We start from the raw sequence: 18,138 nt of genomic DNA, 5'->3' as shown, positions 1-18,138 counted from the left end.
GATTAACTTCATATTGGTAGGAAAAATTTAGCATGCTTTCTAGCTTTTTAAAAATGTTGCTAAAGAAGCACTGGCCCTGTATAAGCTGATTTCCAAAACAAGGCTCTGTACACCTGAGTTGCTGGTACAGAATATCATCTCCAACATGTTAAACTTTAGTTGGTTCAAGGAAACTACTGAACAACCTTCTCTGTAGGTAACTTACTTCATCTAGGAAAACATCTGGCAAAAATTGTGCGTATGGAAGAGCTACTATTCTCTATATGCAAAACGTATATACTATATAGTCATCCAAATATAGATTAACATGAATGCACTGTGAAATGTATAGTATTTACCATTTAGAAGGTCAGGAAATAGTTTTATTTTTTAATCTTTTAAAAACAAGCTTATAATATTATTAGGATGTGAGAAGTCTTCATGTACAAGACAATTCATAAGTAACAAAGAATACTCTGCTTTAGCAGAAAAACCAACTCCCTTCAAATTCAGGGAACAATTATGAAAACTAGAGAAAATAACTACAATTAAGAATCAATTGATGGTTATATACAACCCCCCTTGACCATGAATTAAGGATAAACTTTTGTAGTATGAAAGCTTATGTGAAACTTAGTTCTCACATGTTTAAAAGTAAACAACCTGATGCTAGATGTGGCTGTTACCAAAACAAGGAACAGCATCCCCAAAAGAGAAGAGAATATTAGATAATCCTATGCACAGCGTGAGCAGGAGAAACAAGCACAAGGAATTTGACCACTGTCTGTATGAACCGAGCTTGCATTTGATATGAAGCAGTTATTAGAATTCTGTCATCATGTCTTCTTAGCTTTTCAGTAATAAATTCTACTTAACATAATTTCATGGATTCCTGAGCGACTTAAATGTATGTGTTCAGCCTTCTGAAAGAAGACTGACGCCTTGCAGACAGAGATCTTTACATTCATAGGCCTTTCAACTGCAAATGCTAGTATTTCCTGGATCCCTTGAAAAGGTCAAGGACATGAGGGGTGGTGGGGGAGGGAACCAGCAATGCAGCCTTCTCTCCAGGAATTACATGGCTTACTTATTTATCTGTCCAATTTCTAGGTACCCAACTCCAAAAATGACTCTCAGCAGCTTCACAAAACCAAAAACAGGAAAAACAACATCATATAACAAGCACAGTTGCCCAAGGGAACAATGAAGTAAGCAATCCCCCCACATTCCCCTCAGCCTAGAGGGATCCACCAGACATGCTCCCCAAGGCCTGAGGGAAGAGCCATGTTTTCAGAGTTCACCTGAAGGTGGGTAAGGTGGGGGCCAAACTAATCTCTGGAGAGGGATGCTGTTCCAGAGGACAGGCACTGCATAGAGAAAACCTGCTCCCTAGATGACATTATTTAATCAATGGGACCTGAAGCAAGCCAGTTCTGTCTTATACAGGATAGGCAGATACTACAGGAAACAGACAGTCCCTCAAACAATTAGGCCAAACAATATAGGGTTTTATAGGTAATAACCAGCACCTTGAATTGTACCCAGAAATTTACTGGTAACCAATGCAGCTCACAATGTGGAGGTGTTAGCCCTTCACTTTTACAGTATGTGAGGAGATTCAAATCTGCACCCAATATAATAAAAAATGGATCTGGATCCCCTTCTGAAATAAATATGGAAACCAATATATAGGAAGCTTCAGGTATATGTCACAAAGTTCTGCATGAATAACTTCACCTTTCAGTAAGAACACTTCAGTGACGTACCAACAAAAACTGCACTGTAATTAGGAGCTTACCGTTTGAGTTTTTCTCTGATTTCAGGATTCTTTATTTCATTTTTCAGATCTTCAAATGTGTGTGCTGAAGAAAGGTTACAGTAAACTCTAAATTCATGGTAAGGCGGGATTCCATGATCTCTCCCTCTCTGAATATTCATTGCAGCCAAATCTAAAGCTACTGCTCGTGCCATGGAGAAAAGCCTCTCCGTCAGTTCGGTATTCAACAACTGAGATGTCACACGCATCTTACCAGCCACACCAAATAATCCTCTAAGAAGCGGATCAATGCCTCCTTCATTTACGATCCGGAATGGAGAAAAGAAAGCTTTATGAAGAGGTATATGGCCTTGTGGAAGAATTTCAAAATTCTCATCTAACCGATACAGTATGGGGTTGATCAATGTGTGTCCAAATCTAAAAGCTGCAGTTGCAAATTCATTCGTTATGCCAGAATTAACATTGGGATCATAACTTTTATATTCACCAAGCATCTTCAAGCCTACCACTCCCAAGATTTTAGGCAGCCAGTGGCTGTATGTTATATGCTGCATTTCTGCACCAACAATTTTACGTGTTTCATGATATATTGTATCACCATCCCAGTGTGGGTTCAGTTTCAGTAATTCAGTAGCAATTCTGTTATGTTCCCGAAACCACAGCGTATGCATACTGGTGAGCCCCAGCTGCTCATTAGCCCGATGATCTCCAGCTAAGAAGCAGGGAATTGGGCTCTCATTCTCATCCCTCATACACTCTGTTGGAGGGCCAGTAGCAAATGGAAGAAGAGGTTTTCCGGATCTCTGCACAATACCCTGTCTCAGGAGGCCCCTGTGACTTGCCAAGTCTCTGATCTCTTGTGCTTCATGCTCTGAACTGCCATATACATTGGATGCATCAATATACGAAGTCAACTGATTGATCTGTTCTCGTGGGTAGACTGAGTTCATGAGAAGGGAGGTCATGCCACTTCCACACACTGGACTGGAACGTACAAAAAACATGCACCGTGCTCCATTTCTGACCCGAGGATCATTGGGTGGGATCATGATAGAGAAACACGGAGGGTCATTGGTACAAACTGAACTGCAGTGCTGACCATCTGAAAACCTGGCTTCGCTTAGGGCAGCAACTGTGGAGTCAAGGTCATGATCCAGGAATTGGCCCCACTGCATTAACATATGACTGAACTGGTCATCTGGAGTTATCGTTTCAGTCCCTATTAATGTAGTCGAGACCAAACGTGGCATTGGGAGTGTATATCCATTATAATGTCGATTAGCTCCAATACCCCTTGGCAAATTAAAACCATTTTCATAGACTGATTTCAGCATCCGTTCAAAGGCTGTCAGGGAGGCTCCCCACATAGGATGCTGCAGATTATTGCATGTTCCATCGTGCGTTCTGTATTTCTGATGGTAGCACATATCTGAACAGTTATTCACACGCCTATGGGCAGTGCAGCCTGACAAGTTAGCTATCAGATTCAAGTACTGTGGAGATACAAGATCATTATAGTGATAGCCTGAAACAGATGAGAGAGAGAAAAATAAATGCTACTAGAAGTAGTGAAAAAAATCTCAAATGCTAAAAGCACACTGTTGTAATCAGTTTGATCAGTAGATAGAATGACTGGCTAAGATCACTTTGAGCAAGGGTACTGTATTAGAGAGTCTTTTAGTTCTACAGATTGTAGAGTAACAGGGAATGAGAAAGAATAATTACAAATATTTCCTCGTGTAAGTTAAATATGGAAGCCAGTATGAATTCTTTTCAAGTTTAATTTCTACTTCCAATGGTATTTCAAAAGGCATTACTTAATATAATCCATTTATTGGCTCAAAGATTATGACTGATCAATCCAAATTCTTTAACTAGCTGACAGTCAAATTAAAAATGGTGCCCTACAAAATTACTATTCTGTTAAAACAAAATTTGCCAGTAAGTAGTGATTCAAAAGTTGATTTTGAATCGCTTGAGAACCTGGAATGTATTTTATGAAAAGTTAAAAGAATCTCTTAAAACTAAATGCTTACATAATTATTCATATTTCCAAATTCCTTTATTAATATGACTTTTTGAAAACACAACAGGCTGATATTTGTATTTACTGAAAAACATGCAAAATTTGTTATTAATATTTTCAGGTCCTTCTGTAATACTTCTGTAATAATTGAGAATCTCTTGATCATGCTGGGTAAAAAACTGAATACATTGTTTTTAAATAATAAAATGAATAATCATTCTAATAATAAAACAGATGTTGAATTTAAACCACAAAAATATATTTAAAAATATATAAAATGGGAATTTTGCAATTTAAGATCAGTTAAAAGTTTTCTGACCCCAAGGTGCTGATCCACTGCACACAGACATAAAAAGAGGAAGCCAAATAAATTATGGATATACTTTGGCAAGAACTCTGTAGCTCTTAACTCTTAACTGTTCACTGTACTTCAGAAGGAGTGACAAAATAAATATTTGTAGATGATACTTATATTTTTGTAGTGAATACTAATTTCTTGACCTCTAGGTAAATTACTGGAAGAGTGTGTTAGGAGATGCTGCAAATGTAAAAACTTCTGGACAGAATGCAGGATTCTGTACACTGTATATAAAAACTCCTGTATATAGTCTGTAAAAAAGGGCCAGGTTTTTATTGATCCACCTAGCTTTACTTATATGTAGAAGATTTCTGCATGGAGCTAATAGTTCTATCCCCAAATAAACCTCATTACTAGGTTCCTTATACTTGGGTACACATGGTGAGCATGATAAAGATTGAGGAAGAACTTAAAATCTAGCTGTAATGAAATAATAATGAACAGTATTAGACCTGAAATAATTTTCTGCCAGGATTACTTATGCATTATCTTTTAATATTCATTAACATCAATAATCTTAGTGATTATTTACTACAGAAACTGCATTATTTTATACTTTTTCAAAACTGTTGAATAGTGCTGCTACAGATGCATTTCTTTTGTTTCAATAAGTCGAATATACCCTGAGACTGATTTGGTTTTGGATTTTGTGTATGCAATCATGTGATAAATAACTGCATAAATGATCTGTTTAGCTGTAGACATCCTTGGGAAGTTTATGTTACTCAGTCTGGTGATGTTCCAAATGGACAAAGCAGATGCTCACAAATCTTGCACATTTCATAACCTAGAATCTGAAGTTAAAGTTTTAAATCTGTTCTAATAAAAATTAGAAATAGTCAAAACACAAGGAATATGCTAAGCAAAAGATACTTCCTTTCCCATGCTAAATCTGGTTATAGCACTTGACTGTTTATCAAGTCCCTTCCATTTAGTTTTTCTAACATTTTAGTCTAACTTCCAAATACTTTGAAACTTTTCTCAAAAGCAGAGACAATGGCCAGACAATGGAAGAATGACTAAATAATTGTTTTTGAATTTTAACTTCTGCTGCTTCTAGAATTAAGCAGAAAAATCTGAATTCAGCTCATCCTATAGATTCTATCTGACATATACCAAATGTTTAGGCTTAATTCTTGTTGTCTGAAATACTGGATGTTTGTACATAACCCCAAGACCAAAACTGATATCACTTTTAATAAATACCTTAACAAAGTATCTATTTTTGTTTGGGCTTTCTTAGTACAATGGCACGATAGATAGGAAAAAGGTCAATTTCTTTTCTTTCATTTGAGATGAACTTTGATATAAATTGTGTGAACCTTATCTTGAAAACCACGATCTTTGCTCCTGCTTATCCTCTATAGTTTCATCTTGCTGTCCCCCCACCCCTTCCCTGTGTTTCAGATTGCACTGGTACTTATAGTTTAATCCCCAAAATCCTTTTTAAGGAAACTGAAACCAGCTGGCCTCTTCTTTTTTATAGTTTATTCAGTGGTTTCAATCACAGAAAATTGATAATTCACTCAGTTTTTTAGAAATCTATTTTGACTTTTACTTATTTTACAGTTCTATATTCAAGATATGCTGACTGACATTAAGAGATATGGTGCAGATCCATAGAACATGAAACAGAAAATGGTTATTCGACAGACACTAACAGAGGAGACCGGACATGTTAGCAAAAATTAAAGATGACATATTAATCTCATCAGATACAAAAATGAGGAGAGACAAGAACGGAAAAGGAAAAAGCAGGCTTATGCCAAATCACATATCCCATTCAGGTCTTGTGACTGTGCAACTGATGGCAGAATTTTATGTGAACAGCACTGCTGGTTAAAAGATCATTTCTCCCACTGCATTCAGTAGAGAGGAGAAAAAAAGACATTAAGATTACATACACACCCAGCTATTCAGATCTGTTGTTGCTATGACGGGCAACAGAGTAAGTTGGAATCTGGCTCAAATCACAGGAAATCAAACCCTGTATATACATTCATAACAGAGAACCCACAATTCAGGATAACAGGAGAGGTGGTATGAGGTTATATCACTGTGGCGTCATGTCATGCACTCTTAGAGTATGCAAGAGAAAAACACTGACTTGTTCCATTAAGGTCAACCATTAAACCATCCTGTACGTGTTCTTGAATTAGTTGTAGCGTCCTTTCAAATATTTCTCCAGCTCTTGCTTGCTCAACAGTATAAGGATCTCTTGGGTATCGAAATAAGGCTAGCAAATCATTTGGAGATCGAGGGCGACTAATAAATTAACAAGAAAAGGAGAGAAAAAATAAACATAACATTTAGAAGTATAAGATAAAGTAACTGTAGTTTTAATCCTAATGCTATTCAGTTCTGGATTAGTAATAATGCTTATATTAAACATCTCTAAACAATTTACACATATATACCTCAATTAATTATCCAGTACTGCAAGCCAATTTAAAAAAAAAGATTTTAAAAACATTAGCATCTGATGACTGCTAAGAGGAATCTTTCATGAAACCATTAAGGAATAACATTAATAGTTTCGGTAACTTTCATTTTCACATGTTTTAGCAGCCTTCACTTTACACTGTCCTCCTCTTCAATCAGCACGACCTAATAGAAATACCCACAAGACACAAACCAGGGAAATTCCAGCACCCAGTGGGAACAGAGGCAGCTGGCATCTAGTCTGTTACACTAACACTGTGCTGGTGTACTTGTGAAAGGATGGGGAACTGAAAAATATTAAAACAACTATAAGAACTGGGGTGTTACCATGCCACCTCAAGAGTCTATAGTCAAGTAAACAAGGGATAACCAATGTATTATTAGGATGTAAACAAATCCTTCCAATTATACAATACCTATCAAACAAATGTGTGCGTGTTGAGTTTATTGCTCTGTCAACAGTAGCAATAGCTTCAACGATTGAACTTGCTACAAATGGATCTCCATTTCGACTCACATCAGGAACTAAAAAGTAAAAGGGGAAATTTAAACATTTCTTCAGTTAAACAAAGTCTAGACATAACATTATTTTGGTATTAAAAACAAAAAAAAATCCTTTCTTGAAACTTTTACTTATTTACAACTATAAAATTACACATCTGGTGGGAATGTTATAAAAACATAAAAAGATTCTTTAGAAGAAAAATACTATTCTTTCACAACCATAATTTAAAAATATACTTTCAAAATTCCTTAGAACAATCCAAATGATGACTGAGTATGCTCTGTGGGTACAGAATGTGCAACATGGAGAATTAAAAGTGGAATGTCCTACTTGAAAGGAATGATTAGTCAGTACTGAACAGGAACGCTTGTTTTAGGTGCAAGTCTAAACTACAACCTTTTGTTGCAGGACAATACTATTATTATGTGATATACTATTAGATATATTATTTAATAGCATATCCTTTTTCTCCCTCTGTAATTTGCTGCCATTATTAAAATAAATAAATAACTGCAGCCACCATCATCCCCATCACACCCCTAACATGACCAGAGCGTATAGATTTTATGCTCTAGAAAAGCTTTTTGTGTCATGACATCTCTGAATGTCTGGTGAAACCTACAGATCCCTCCTCACAGAAGTCCATTTCATTCTGTTCCGTTCTGTTCAAAGTTTATTGATTAGCCCTGAGGCCTTATCAATAAAAGTGCACTCAAAAGCATAAAATAAAATAGATTGACCTGGATTGTACTACAAAGGAAACCAATTATGCTTAAATACAATGATCAAAATATAAAAATAATAAATATGTAATATAGTAATCTATGTATTTTTTCAAAAAAATCCTTTAAATCAATAACAGGACAAGCTAAATTTCAGTTAGAGGTTAGTGGAAGTAAAGCTGTGATATTTTTCCCATCCATGTTCGTGGATCCCATGAAATCTATCCATGGAGGTTAAGAAGCCCTGCTCTAGAAAAAGAAAGCACAAGAAAAGTGAAAAAGATAAAGGAATATGATGAATATTCCTTTTCCCGCCTGAGGCATTAAAGCCGGCTGGGTGATTTTGGGCCAGTTGCGCTCTCTCAGCTCAACCCACCTCACAGGATTGTTGTTGTGGAGAAAACAGAAAGAGGAAGGAATATTGGGTACATTTGCCGCCTTGAGTTATTTATAAAAATAATAAAGGCAGGATAAAAAAAATTTAAAAAAAAGAGAGAGAGAGAAACCTGAGACTTTTTCTGTCAATGAATCTTCCCTTGGTGTTTGTGTGTCCACTGGCAAGTATAATCTTCCCAAAGCTTTTGAAATAAACTACTGCAGTGAACATTAAATAATTCTCCATCAAAGAATTATTTAACTTGTAAGTATTAGACTATTTTTCCCTGATTTAAACTCACACAAAAGAAACATGTTATTCAGTGCCATCTTATGAGTTTTATTAAATAGAAGACATTAAAGAGGTGATTATTAAAGCGTTTTCCCCTCCCCCAAAATATATACATACCACACTGAAAACCTTTAATAATTCAATGATTGTACACAATAATTAATCTGCAGTTGTCTATTCTAATGTGTAAATCTTACCGTTCACAGTTAGTACCATGCTAACTGAGGAATATCCAATAGTATTCCTTGCTACGCATTCATAACGGCCTTGATCTGCCGGCCCAACATCTCGAATAGTAAGAAATCCTTCAGAGCTAATATGGAATTTCCCACTTTCTGTCACCTGAACACCATCCTGTAGCAAATCAAAAGGCCAAGATATTCCATAACTTAGACAGCATTTTAGAAGACTTGACTTTTTTGAAGGTGATTGTTGTTTTTTAATTAGGCAGAAGGAAAATGTAAATTTCAATCTGCAACTCTAATTCTTGATTCATACATATAATCTGTATTTGCAAAGGCTAGCCATGTTCTGAGGCAGTGGTTTTTAAACCTAGGGTGCGTGGGTGCGTTGGGCGTATCTTGGGGTTAATGGAGCAATTTCATCTTCTTGGACTCTCCTTCCCCTTTTTAGTAATGCTTTTAACTGATGTTTTATGTATTTATATATAATTATGTTTTTAATGTTTGTTGTGAGCCGCCCAGAGTTCCCCCACTGGGGGGAGATGGATGGGTGAGAAATTAATTAATTAATTAATTAATTAATTAATTAAATAAATAAATGGTTGTGAGCTTAGGATCCAGTTTGGGACTGCCATTGCTGAGAAGCTTGTGTAAAACAACAGTCTGGGGTTTGTTTGTTTGTTTTTTTTGGTGGGGGTAATGACATTATTCAAAACCAAGAAAGGGATAATTGAGTTAAAACAGTTTAAGAACCACTGTTGTAAGGCCTTCCAGGAAAACAGCAAACACCACTGATGGGACTACCTCTCCTGCAGAAGAAAAAAGTGTGATCCCCTCACTTCTTCCTACACCCCAGAATAAGCCCCTCAAATATGTTCCTCTCAAAGAAAATGTTCTGGAGCAGATCAAGAAGACACAAGAGGCTGCTGGAGGCAGGAGAGAAAGGAAAAAGTACTATCAAATGACCAGGCCTCTTTTTCTGCAACCTGGGTTTCTGCTCAGTGCTTTGGATCCAGATCTAATCATGCTTAGAGGGGACTCATTTAAATTAATGGTCAAAGTTATCTCTGACTGAATCAGATTGCTTTTAAGAAGTTTATCCTAGACAGAACTATGTTTGGATTCAACTTTGAGAGTTTATCAAGAGCCTCAGAGGTTGCTGAAAACTTGCATTGCACTTGCTGGTTATTAAGTTATGCAGGTCTGGCCTTAGAAAAGTTGATTAAGTTGCTGCCATAGGGTAGAAATACAAGTTCACCTCAGCCTTACAGATTTATACTTTGGCTATTTGAGATACGCAATTTGCAAGACATATGCTTTGCGTAGGAAAAACGCCTTCAACTCTTTAACCACAATCACCACGGAATAAAAACCATCAGAATTCACTGTTGTATTTATCTGAACATTTTTTTCAGATCTACTGGTTAATGCACATAGTGTTTCCTAATACTTCACTGAAATGAACTATATATACTGTATGTGTGTATAATTATAAGGGATTAGATTTTCAGTTTAAGAATTTAAATTCTTACCAAGATAGACTGTTAATTAAAATGTCATCTGCATTTTGAGTAGCCTCTACAATAGATGGTTTCAGACAAAGGAAAGGTAACATATTACACAAAGAAGAAGCAAATGTGTTCTTCTTACAGACTGAACTCTGCAAGAAATTAGGAAATATTAAACTTGCATGCAGTACCTTATTCCATGTTATTACTGGCTCTGGCTCTCCTTGAGAACTGCATGGAATCTGTACATTTGTACCCACTTCCACTGTCATATCACTTGGAACATTAGCAAACACAGGAGTTACTAAAATAAAGATTCCCAGAAGGAAATATCAAGCAGATAAAACTTTTTAGATAAGCAATTTTACTCAAATTAATTGCATACCAACCACCTAGTGTTCAGTCTAACAACATACTACTATTAATACATATTGCAAAATATTAAGTATCTGAAATTAAGGATTGGATAAATTTCTGCTAGCTCTATTCACTGAACTATAATTATATAAAACATGACAATAAAACCTCCTGGTTAACATTTTTTTTCTGTGAGGTTTCAACCCATGCCTTATTGCTTTCCATGCAGTTTTTAATTTCTCCCAACAAGTGATTCTGATTTTCCTATTTTGTTTCAAAGCTTAAGAATATCCATTTTAATAATGATAATTATTGATGTATGGAAAATTAATCCATATATTAATTGCATTAGAAGCAATACTTGATAGCTGCAAAAAAAATTCATGCGTTCAAGACACTACACATATATTTTCTAATCCTATTGTTGATATTATTATCCTCCATACTGAAAACAGGGGAAGAAAGATGGCTAGGCTATCTAGGGAGCTCATTACAAAGGCTTGATTCAGGATGGGGACTTCTTAATTTAGCTTCTTAGCCATTTTTTTTTCAACTGTTCATGCTAATATTTCTTTCTTAGTGTGGTCTTCTATAATGCACCATTGTGATTTAACAGCTATGAAGTTCCAGGTTCTCCTATTCTTTCACATATAATCTTCTCTCTCCTGAGCTCTGTATCTACCCATAAGAGCTGCATTTTGGATTTCCGTTATGTTTTCTTTAAACATAGCAAACATATCATTACTGTATTCAAAAGGAAGCATGGGGACCTGGCCCAGTTCAGAGTACTAATAAGGAAGTTATGAGGGAGAGGTATTAACCCTCTGTTTTCCCTCCACAACTGTCCTCATCCATTTCAGGGGACCCTTTCCTAGACCATATTTAGTTTAGTTCAACTCATTTCAGTAAACAGAAGAGTTATTTTTGTTTGTAGGAAAACAAACTCTAGTTGTAACAACAAAGTCATGTGATAGATCTTTGATATAACTGAACTTACAATACAATCAACACAATTACAACATGGCAAACATAAGCCAGCCACAGAAAGCAAAGCTTAAAAGTACCTTTTAAAATAGAATTACATCACTGCCCTAGCAAAAGAGAAGAAACATTTAAAAATAGTTTAAAATTTAAAAGCTTAAAAATGTTTAAGAGTCACATGCAAATGGTTATGTGAGCCTACCTCTTGGCTGTACACTCAGATGTACAGCAACCCTTTGAGATCCTACAATGTTGACAGCTTGACATTCATACTGTCCTTGATCATGTAAAGCCACGGTAGAAATTCTCAGAGTTCCAGAAGACAAAACTAAGTGTCTTCTATCTACAGACAGCTGGCTACCTGAAACAAGAATTTTTAAAATGAAATAATGAATCACACATGCAACAAACAAACTCATATTTGTATTCTTTTGTTTACAACAGAAAAGGAGAAAGAAAATAATTAAGTGATGGAAAAAAGTTCTATTAATATCCATCAAGTCCTTGGTTAAGTTTTCTAAGGGAATATTGAAGGAAAACACCTTCCCTATTAACATTCAATTACTTTCTGAGGAAGGTGCCAGCAATCACTGGAGAAATCAACCTGGAATTATGTCCTGAATCCCCATGCCACAATAAACAATGCATCCAGCTCACTCGTCTGTTTGCAAACCAATCCTAATTCCATCTACAAAGATCACTGGCTGGGCAGAAGACAAGTAACTCCCTAGGCACGTATTACATTTTAAACAGGAGGCTGTTGATCTGAGAACAATAGCTTAGCTTCCTAATCACCTGCTTCAGAAAAGAATTCTCCTTACTTTCAGACAACTTATCTCAACAATGCTACTGCATATGGAAGTTTTCTTGGCCAATTTATTACTTCTTAATGCGTTTTTAAAGATCAACCTTCACAGCTGCTGTTCCAAGACAGAGCAAATAGAGAACCTTGCCTCCCAGTGGAGAGCTCCTAACCTTGTAAATAACCACAATTCAACTGCAGTGCCCCAAGCACTCGAGCATCTTCTCCATACAGCGTATGAGATCAGTAGAAAGCTTGTGAAGACTGGCCTACATACTTCTCTGTCTAAGTCAAGTGGAAGAGATGCATGCAGAGAGGAGCTGTTGTTCATCTCAAGGACTTATCCTAAGCTTCAGAGAATGTTCAGGAGCTGGAAGAACTTCTAAAAATGCTATAAATTTCAAACATCAAAGAGGGTAATAAGGACAAAGGCAGTATGAAAGTCTGTAAAACAGCTAAAAATTGGCAAGCTCAAGGGTGACAGGAAAGAGATGAAGTATTTCTTCCCCCACCCCTCCAAGTCACCAATAGATCTAAAGTAATTATAACCCAGAAGTGAATATCTCCCTCCTCTATTAACATTCAATTGCTTTCTGAAGAAGGTGCTACCAATACTATTTCTCTCTCACACACACACACACTGATATTCTTTTCCAATAACACACTTGCATCATATCTAATATAGAGTGATGGTTATCACATCAACCAATGAAAGGCACCTCAGAGTGAGATGTGGGGAGGGTGGGTGGGATCCCTAAAGGTGGCACAGTAATTCTAACTAGCCTAGAGCTGGAAGCAAATGCAAATCTTTAAAAAGAGTGGCAGGAACTATCTACCCCTGATGAAAAAGAAGTGTCTAATGGCAGAAGATCATAATGCCGCCTGAGAGGTACAATCACAATGTGTTTCCTTTTGTGTCGAAAACCACTCCCCGGTTATTTAAGGGTGCTCAGTCTTGCTGTCCTCTGAAATCTAGGTTTTCTGTTTAACTTTTACCCCAAAGCCATGATTTTGGATTTTTGGTAATTGGGCAAAAGTTTGTCATCCTTGCTATACAGGATGACAAATTTCACTGTTCATCTGAGCCAAACTGGAGTTTAGGATACATTGGTAGCAGCATCTGCATACGAAAGGGTGGGTTTCCTCCAGTCAGCCAACTTGGAAGTCTGAAATTCAGGGTTGCTGCAAGTTAAATGCCATCAAATTAATAATATGGAGGATGCAACACACATTGCCAAGAATCTGTGCAGAGTAAGCAATACATGAATATAATAAATTAAATAAATCTAATATATAGTATAATGTAGCATATAAGTGTTAGTAAACTGAAGCAAAGCGAAAAACTGTATACTGTATGTGTCCAATTTTTTCTATTCATTTTAGAAATTTTCATGGTTAACCTGAAGACAGGAACAAATGTGTGGCAAAGAGAACATGTGGAATAATCTTGGAGAAAACCTGTCCACCTCTAAAAGTAAATGCAGTAGACAGCAATATTCTCCCAAGCAAAACATGGGACTTCAGGGGCTCTTCAAAAACTATCTCAAAAGAGATGTGAGCTTCTGAACCTCTCTTACCAATCAACCCTACTTTTCTCTCATTTATTCACTGGTAGCAGTAGTGAACATTCTGGTTAGATCAAGTCACACCAAGTAACAATAAAAACAAGGAAAATAAATATTCACAACTTTGCTCTGTTAGAGAAATCATTTCAAAATTTCCATGCTGAAATAAACTACTTTGTAAATGTATGATTTTTCAAGCCTTACGCATTATTTTAAGCTAAATTCTGACCTCCTTTGGTCCATGCAATGACTGGTTGTGGATATCCTTGTGCCTCACATGGGAAATCAACAGTATGTCCTTCAATCACGATTCTGTCTTGAGGAGTCACAGTAAACTGGGGTACAGCTATGTAAAAGGGGGACATATATTTAAAGCAGTTAGAATATATATCCCACAAAACATATTTTCTTTTGCATTCTTTGAATTATGGAATGAGAACCCTTTCAAGTATAGATTTTTGGTACCCATCTACATGCATGCAGACTTGCAGCCATCAATGATCATTAGGCCACTTGGGACTTTGGATGAAAAATAAACAAAAACAAAAATCCAAAGTAAATGTAGCTTAGCAATGATTCAATTGAGTAGTACTGTTCTTTGGAGTACTACTTTGGACCTTTTTTCTTTCCTTTTTTTTTTTAAGTTATGAATTGTATTAGGAAGAAAACAATGTGATTACCACCAGCCTGACAACACGCTGGTAATACACAAAATATATTTGTAAGGAAGCAATAATGATATGTGAAATACATATCAAACACTTAAAGAAACATTAGGGCATTGTGAATGCTGTCAATGTGCAATTTTACTTTCTAAATATTAGCAGATTAATATGAGATTACACTGGAAATACAATTTTCATTTGGGGAAAATCCTATTGTATCCTTTAAAAATTTAAAACGATCTGCAGGTTGGAACAAACTTCAAACCCAAACCACCTTTTAAAGCGCCACGTACCTTGCACAATAATGAATGCAGTTGCATGGATGCTATCTAGACTGTTGGTTGCAAAGCAGGCATACTCCCCACCATCTTCCTGCTCCACGTTTTGGATATAAAGCCCTCCTGATGGAGTTATGGTGATCCGGGGGTCGTTGGGCAGAGGTGTTCTGTCACCTTTTGTCCACGTGATACGTGGTTGGGGGTGCCCAGCTGCACTACATTCCAGGGTGACACTTTCTCCAACCAGCACCTCTGTATTTTGTGGATGAATCACAAAACTTGGCCGAGCTGTTAAAAACAGGACAAGTCGATCATACTTTCCACTAGTACAATTATTTTTGCCACGTTAAATGGAGCAACAACATCAACAACAAAAATTAAATAACAATTGCATTTGCTAAAACAAATGGAATGAATGCATTTTAACTGTGTTCATTTCTAACCACATACAAAGAACTCAGCAGTGTGACATAGGTGAGCAGAAGAAACAGGCTGGACTCTTGCTTCCATTACAATTTGCTCTAAAAGTATTCCTTTCTAACTCACTCAAATCCACTAAAAGGAACATAACATTAAAAGGGAAAAGGGAACTCATCTCACAATTAAAGCAAAGGCATCTGTCTCTATTCATATCTCATATCAAAGAAATGAGCCATATCTAATTAGCCCTAAATATTTACAGGGCTTATGTGATTCATAAGGAGATTATGATAAAGATTTTTTTTCCACAGTATTTTGAACCATCTGATAGTTTATCTGTATGCACATAATACTGGCACACGCAATGGCAGCTTTGTCTAGTGGCTAAGATGCTAGGACTAGAAACTGGGAGACTGACTTCTAGTCTTCCCCTCGGTATGAAAACCACTTGGGTGCCTTTGGGCCAGCCACTCTCTCTCTCTCAGCATAACCCACCTCCCAGGGTTGTTGCTGTGGGAAAAATTGTGTACACTACCTTGTGTTGACCAAAAATAAAAAAAAAAAGGTGGGAGAAAAATCTAAATAAATAAATATCTGCAGTAGTAGTAAACAGATCTCTTGATTAGGAGGCACAGAATTAAAATGAACAATGGTTGGAATTCGCTAAACCTTCCTACCTGGTGAACCAAAATAGCGCAGAGTTACTTCTTGAGTTTTGACTTCTCCTGCTACGTTTTTTGCCATGCACTGGTAAATGCCTTGGTCAGTCTCTTGAGTATTCTGAATCATTAAGGTCCCATCATCAAGCAAGTTTAAACGAGAATCTGCTTTCATACTGAGTTCATTACTATGGAGAAAGAAACATATCTGCACCACCACCATTGTTTAGTAACAAATATGTTCAAACTAAGAAAAGAATGGGAAAACAGTTTTGTCCAGAATGTGCACGCACACACACATTATCAGAAACTAAATCTTACTTGTTACGAAGCCATATAATTTCTGGTTTGGGATTGCCTTCAGCTCTGCAAGTGAAGTAGACAGTATTCCCTGAGGTCACATCCGCATCCTGAGGCTCTGATGTAATTCTTGGCCTCTCTGGATTATCAATAAAGCATATGAAAAGAAAGCTCTATAAAACTGGAATTTAAAAATAAATTATGAACAGTTTAGTTCTTAATTCTAAGATAGGGTGTAAATTATTGTTTCTCATTGGTGTGGTAATTAAAAATGTACAAATATCAAATCTATACAATTCCACAGAAAAGTGTTTGTCCACTTTCCGGTTTTCTGATTTTTTGCAGATCTTTGCCATTAAGGACTATTAGAGCTTCTGGCCCTTTTTTATATGTAGTTTCGCATTATAAGTAAAATAAATCATAATTTGATGATTAAAATAATAACAAACGAGCTTATATAACTATATATAATAATGCTTCCAACATTTCTTTAAGATCCCTTTCTTTGACATGCCTCTCCTCCACATGACCCATTGTAACAAAACGCTTATTTTTCAGTATTATAGGACGAAAAAAAGAAGTACTCAACAGTTCTGGATTTTTCATTATCCTGTTTTATTTTTAATGATATCAATGCTGAGAAGGAGCTTTTGTACAACATGTAATGGAATACTTTCATAATAGAAAAATAATGTTCAGAAGTTAAAAGAGAAAGAAAAAAGTTCACTCTTCTACCACCAAACCCCACAATCAACCACTTAACACAGAAGTGACAACATAGTGCTTGGAATCTCCCTTACCCCAGGCACTGCTGAATTTTTATGACTGCTGAAAACTACTATCATAGTTGTAAAGCCGAAATTAAAATGAAGCTATTTTGTCATAAACAGAGTAAAACACAAAAATCCCTCCCCAATCAGCAAGCCTCCTTTAGAAAAATTCCATCCTGCCCAGTGTAGCCACTATATAGGTAGTCCTAACTTACCGACTGCCTTGTTCAGCGACCGTTCAAAGTTACAACAGTACCAAAAAAAAAAAAAGGAAACAGCTTTGCAACCAAATCTTGTATTTACGGCCGTCGCAGCATCCCATGGTCACATGATCACCATCTGCATCCTTTACAACCAGCTTCCAACAAGCAGAGTCAATGGAGAAGCTGGCAGTAAAACGACAAGTTGCAGTCATGCGATGTCTCACTTAACGACAATTCACAATTTTCCACTTAGCAACCACGGCGCTTAGTGACGGAGCTACCAGTCCCAGCAAAGAACATCTGTATCCCTTTTGATGCAAGGGGGAGGAGACATTCAGTAGTCTCCTCCCTTCTTTCATCAAAAGACTGAATGAGTGTTTGATGTTTATATTTATTATTTCACATGCACATATTATATATGTATAATTTATATTTTATACTAAAGACATATATAAATTCCCTAATAAAATATGGAGAAAGCATATTTTTAGCTTTAAAGCTATCTCACCACAGTTAAGTTCTTCTGGTGTTATTGTGGCCACAGACCTTCCCTGGATCCTCCTTGGATATTCACACGTGGCTGCAGCTTGTGCGTTACCAGATTCGGCATATGTTTTTAACAGCTCTGCCAGCCATAATATTTCACAGTCACAGTGAAGTGCGTTGGAATCCAGACGTCTGGATAAAACAAGAAACTATCACTATTTCTACTTACAAGGCTAAGCAATGCACAAGCTTATTCCATGACTCGTTTAAAAAACATTAGGAAACCGTGAGATATAGTCACAATTATGTACAGTACCTCCTAGCTATTGGAGAACGGAGAAACATCAGAGTTAGGATATACAAAATGTATTTATTTATTGGGTTTGTATGCTGTCAAATCCAAATTACAAAATAGGTGCTAGTGAAAACTGAATCCAAATCCCTTGGTTGTGACCTTTTTCCTGAATTAGAATTTAGGATATTAAA

At 36.4% G+C, this 18,138-nt stretch overlaps 1 protein-coding gene and 1 long non-coding RNA gene across 4 annotated transcripts in view; one reads left to right on the top strand and one right to left on the bottom strand.

Moving 5' to 3' along the window:
• LOC148217024 (uncharacterized) overlaps window positions 1-1,944 on the top strand; it is a 39,093-nt gene extending 37,149 nt beyond the window's left edge. For both annotated transcript variants that reach the window (XR_015795458.1, XR_015795457.1), the window contains one exon: window positions 1,825-1,944. This is a non-coding gene — a long non-coding RNA (uncharacterized LOC148217024). The remainder of the gene's footprint in view (window positions 1-1,824) is intronic.
• Window positions 1-18,138, bottom strand: part of PXDN (peroxidasin) — an 82,225-nt gene that overhangs the window by 15,711 nt on the left and 48,376 nt on the right. For both annotated transcript variants that reach the window (XM_088136657.1, XM_088136664.1), the window contains 11 exons: window positions 17,675-17,844; window positions 16,215-16,332; window positions 15,912-16,081; window positions 14,830-15,102; window positions 14,101-14,217; window positions 11,707-11,865; window positions 10,358-10,470; window positions 8,674-8,830; window positions 6,999-7,107; window positions 6,248-6,405; window positions 1,778-3,281 (listed from right to left, as the gene is read on the bottom strand). In XM_088136657.1, the coding sequence (XP_087992783.1) occupies window positions 1,778-3,281; window positions 6,248-6,405; window positions 6,999-7,107; window positions 8,674-8,830; window positions 10,358-10,470; window positions 11,707-11,865; window positions 14,101-14,217; window positions 14,830-15,102; window positions 15,912-16,081; window positions 16,215-16,332; window positions 17,675-17,844 (3,048 nt within the window). The remainder of the gene's footprint in view (window positions 1-1,777; window positions 3,282-6,247; window positions 6,406-6,998; window positions 7,108-8,673; window positions 8,831-10,357; window positions 10,471-11,706; window positions 11,866-14,100; window positions 14,218-14,829; window positions 15,103-15,911; window positions 16,082-16,214; window positions 16,333-17,674; window positions 17,845-18,138) is intronic.

This window comes from Python bivittatus, unplaced genomic scaffold (genome assembly GCF_059951505.1).
Source record: "Python bivittatus isolate LINGU-HERP-01145 unplaced genomic scaffold, Pbiv_v1 ctg000020_np1212, whole genome shotgun sequence".
Taxonomy (NCBI): Eukaryota; Metazoa; Chordata; class Lepidosauria; order Squamata; family Pythonidae; genus Python; species Python bivittatus.
This window is presented reverse-complemented; position numbering and strand designations above follow the sequence as displayed.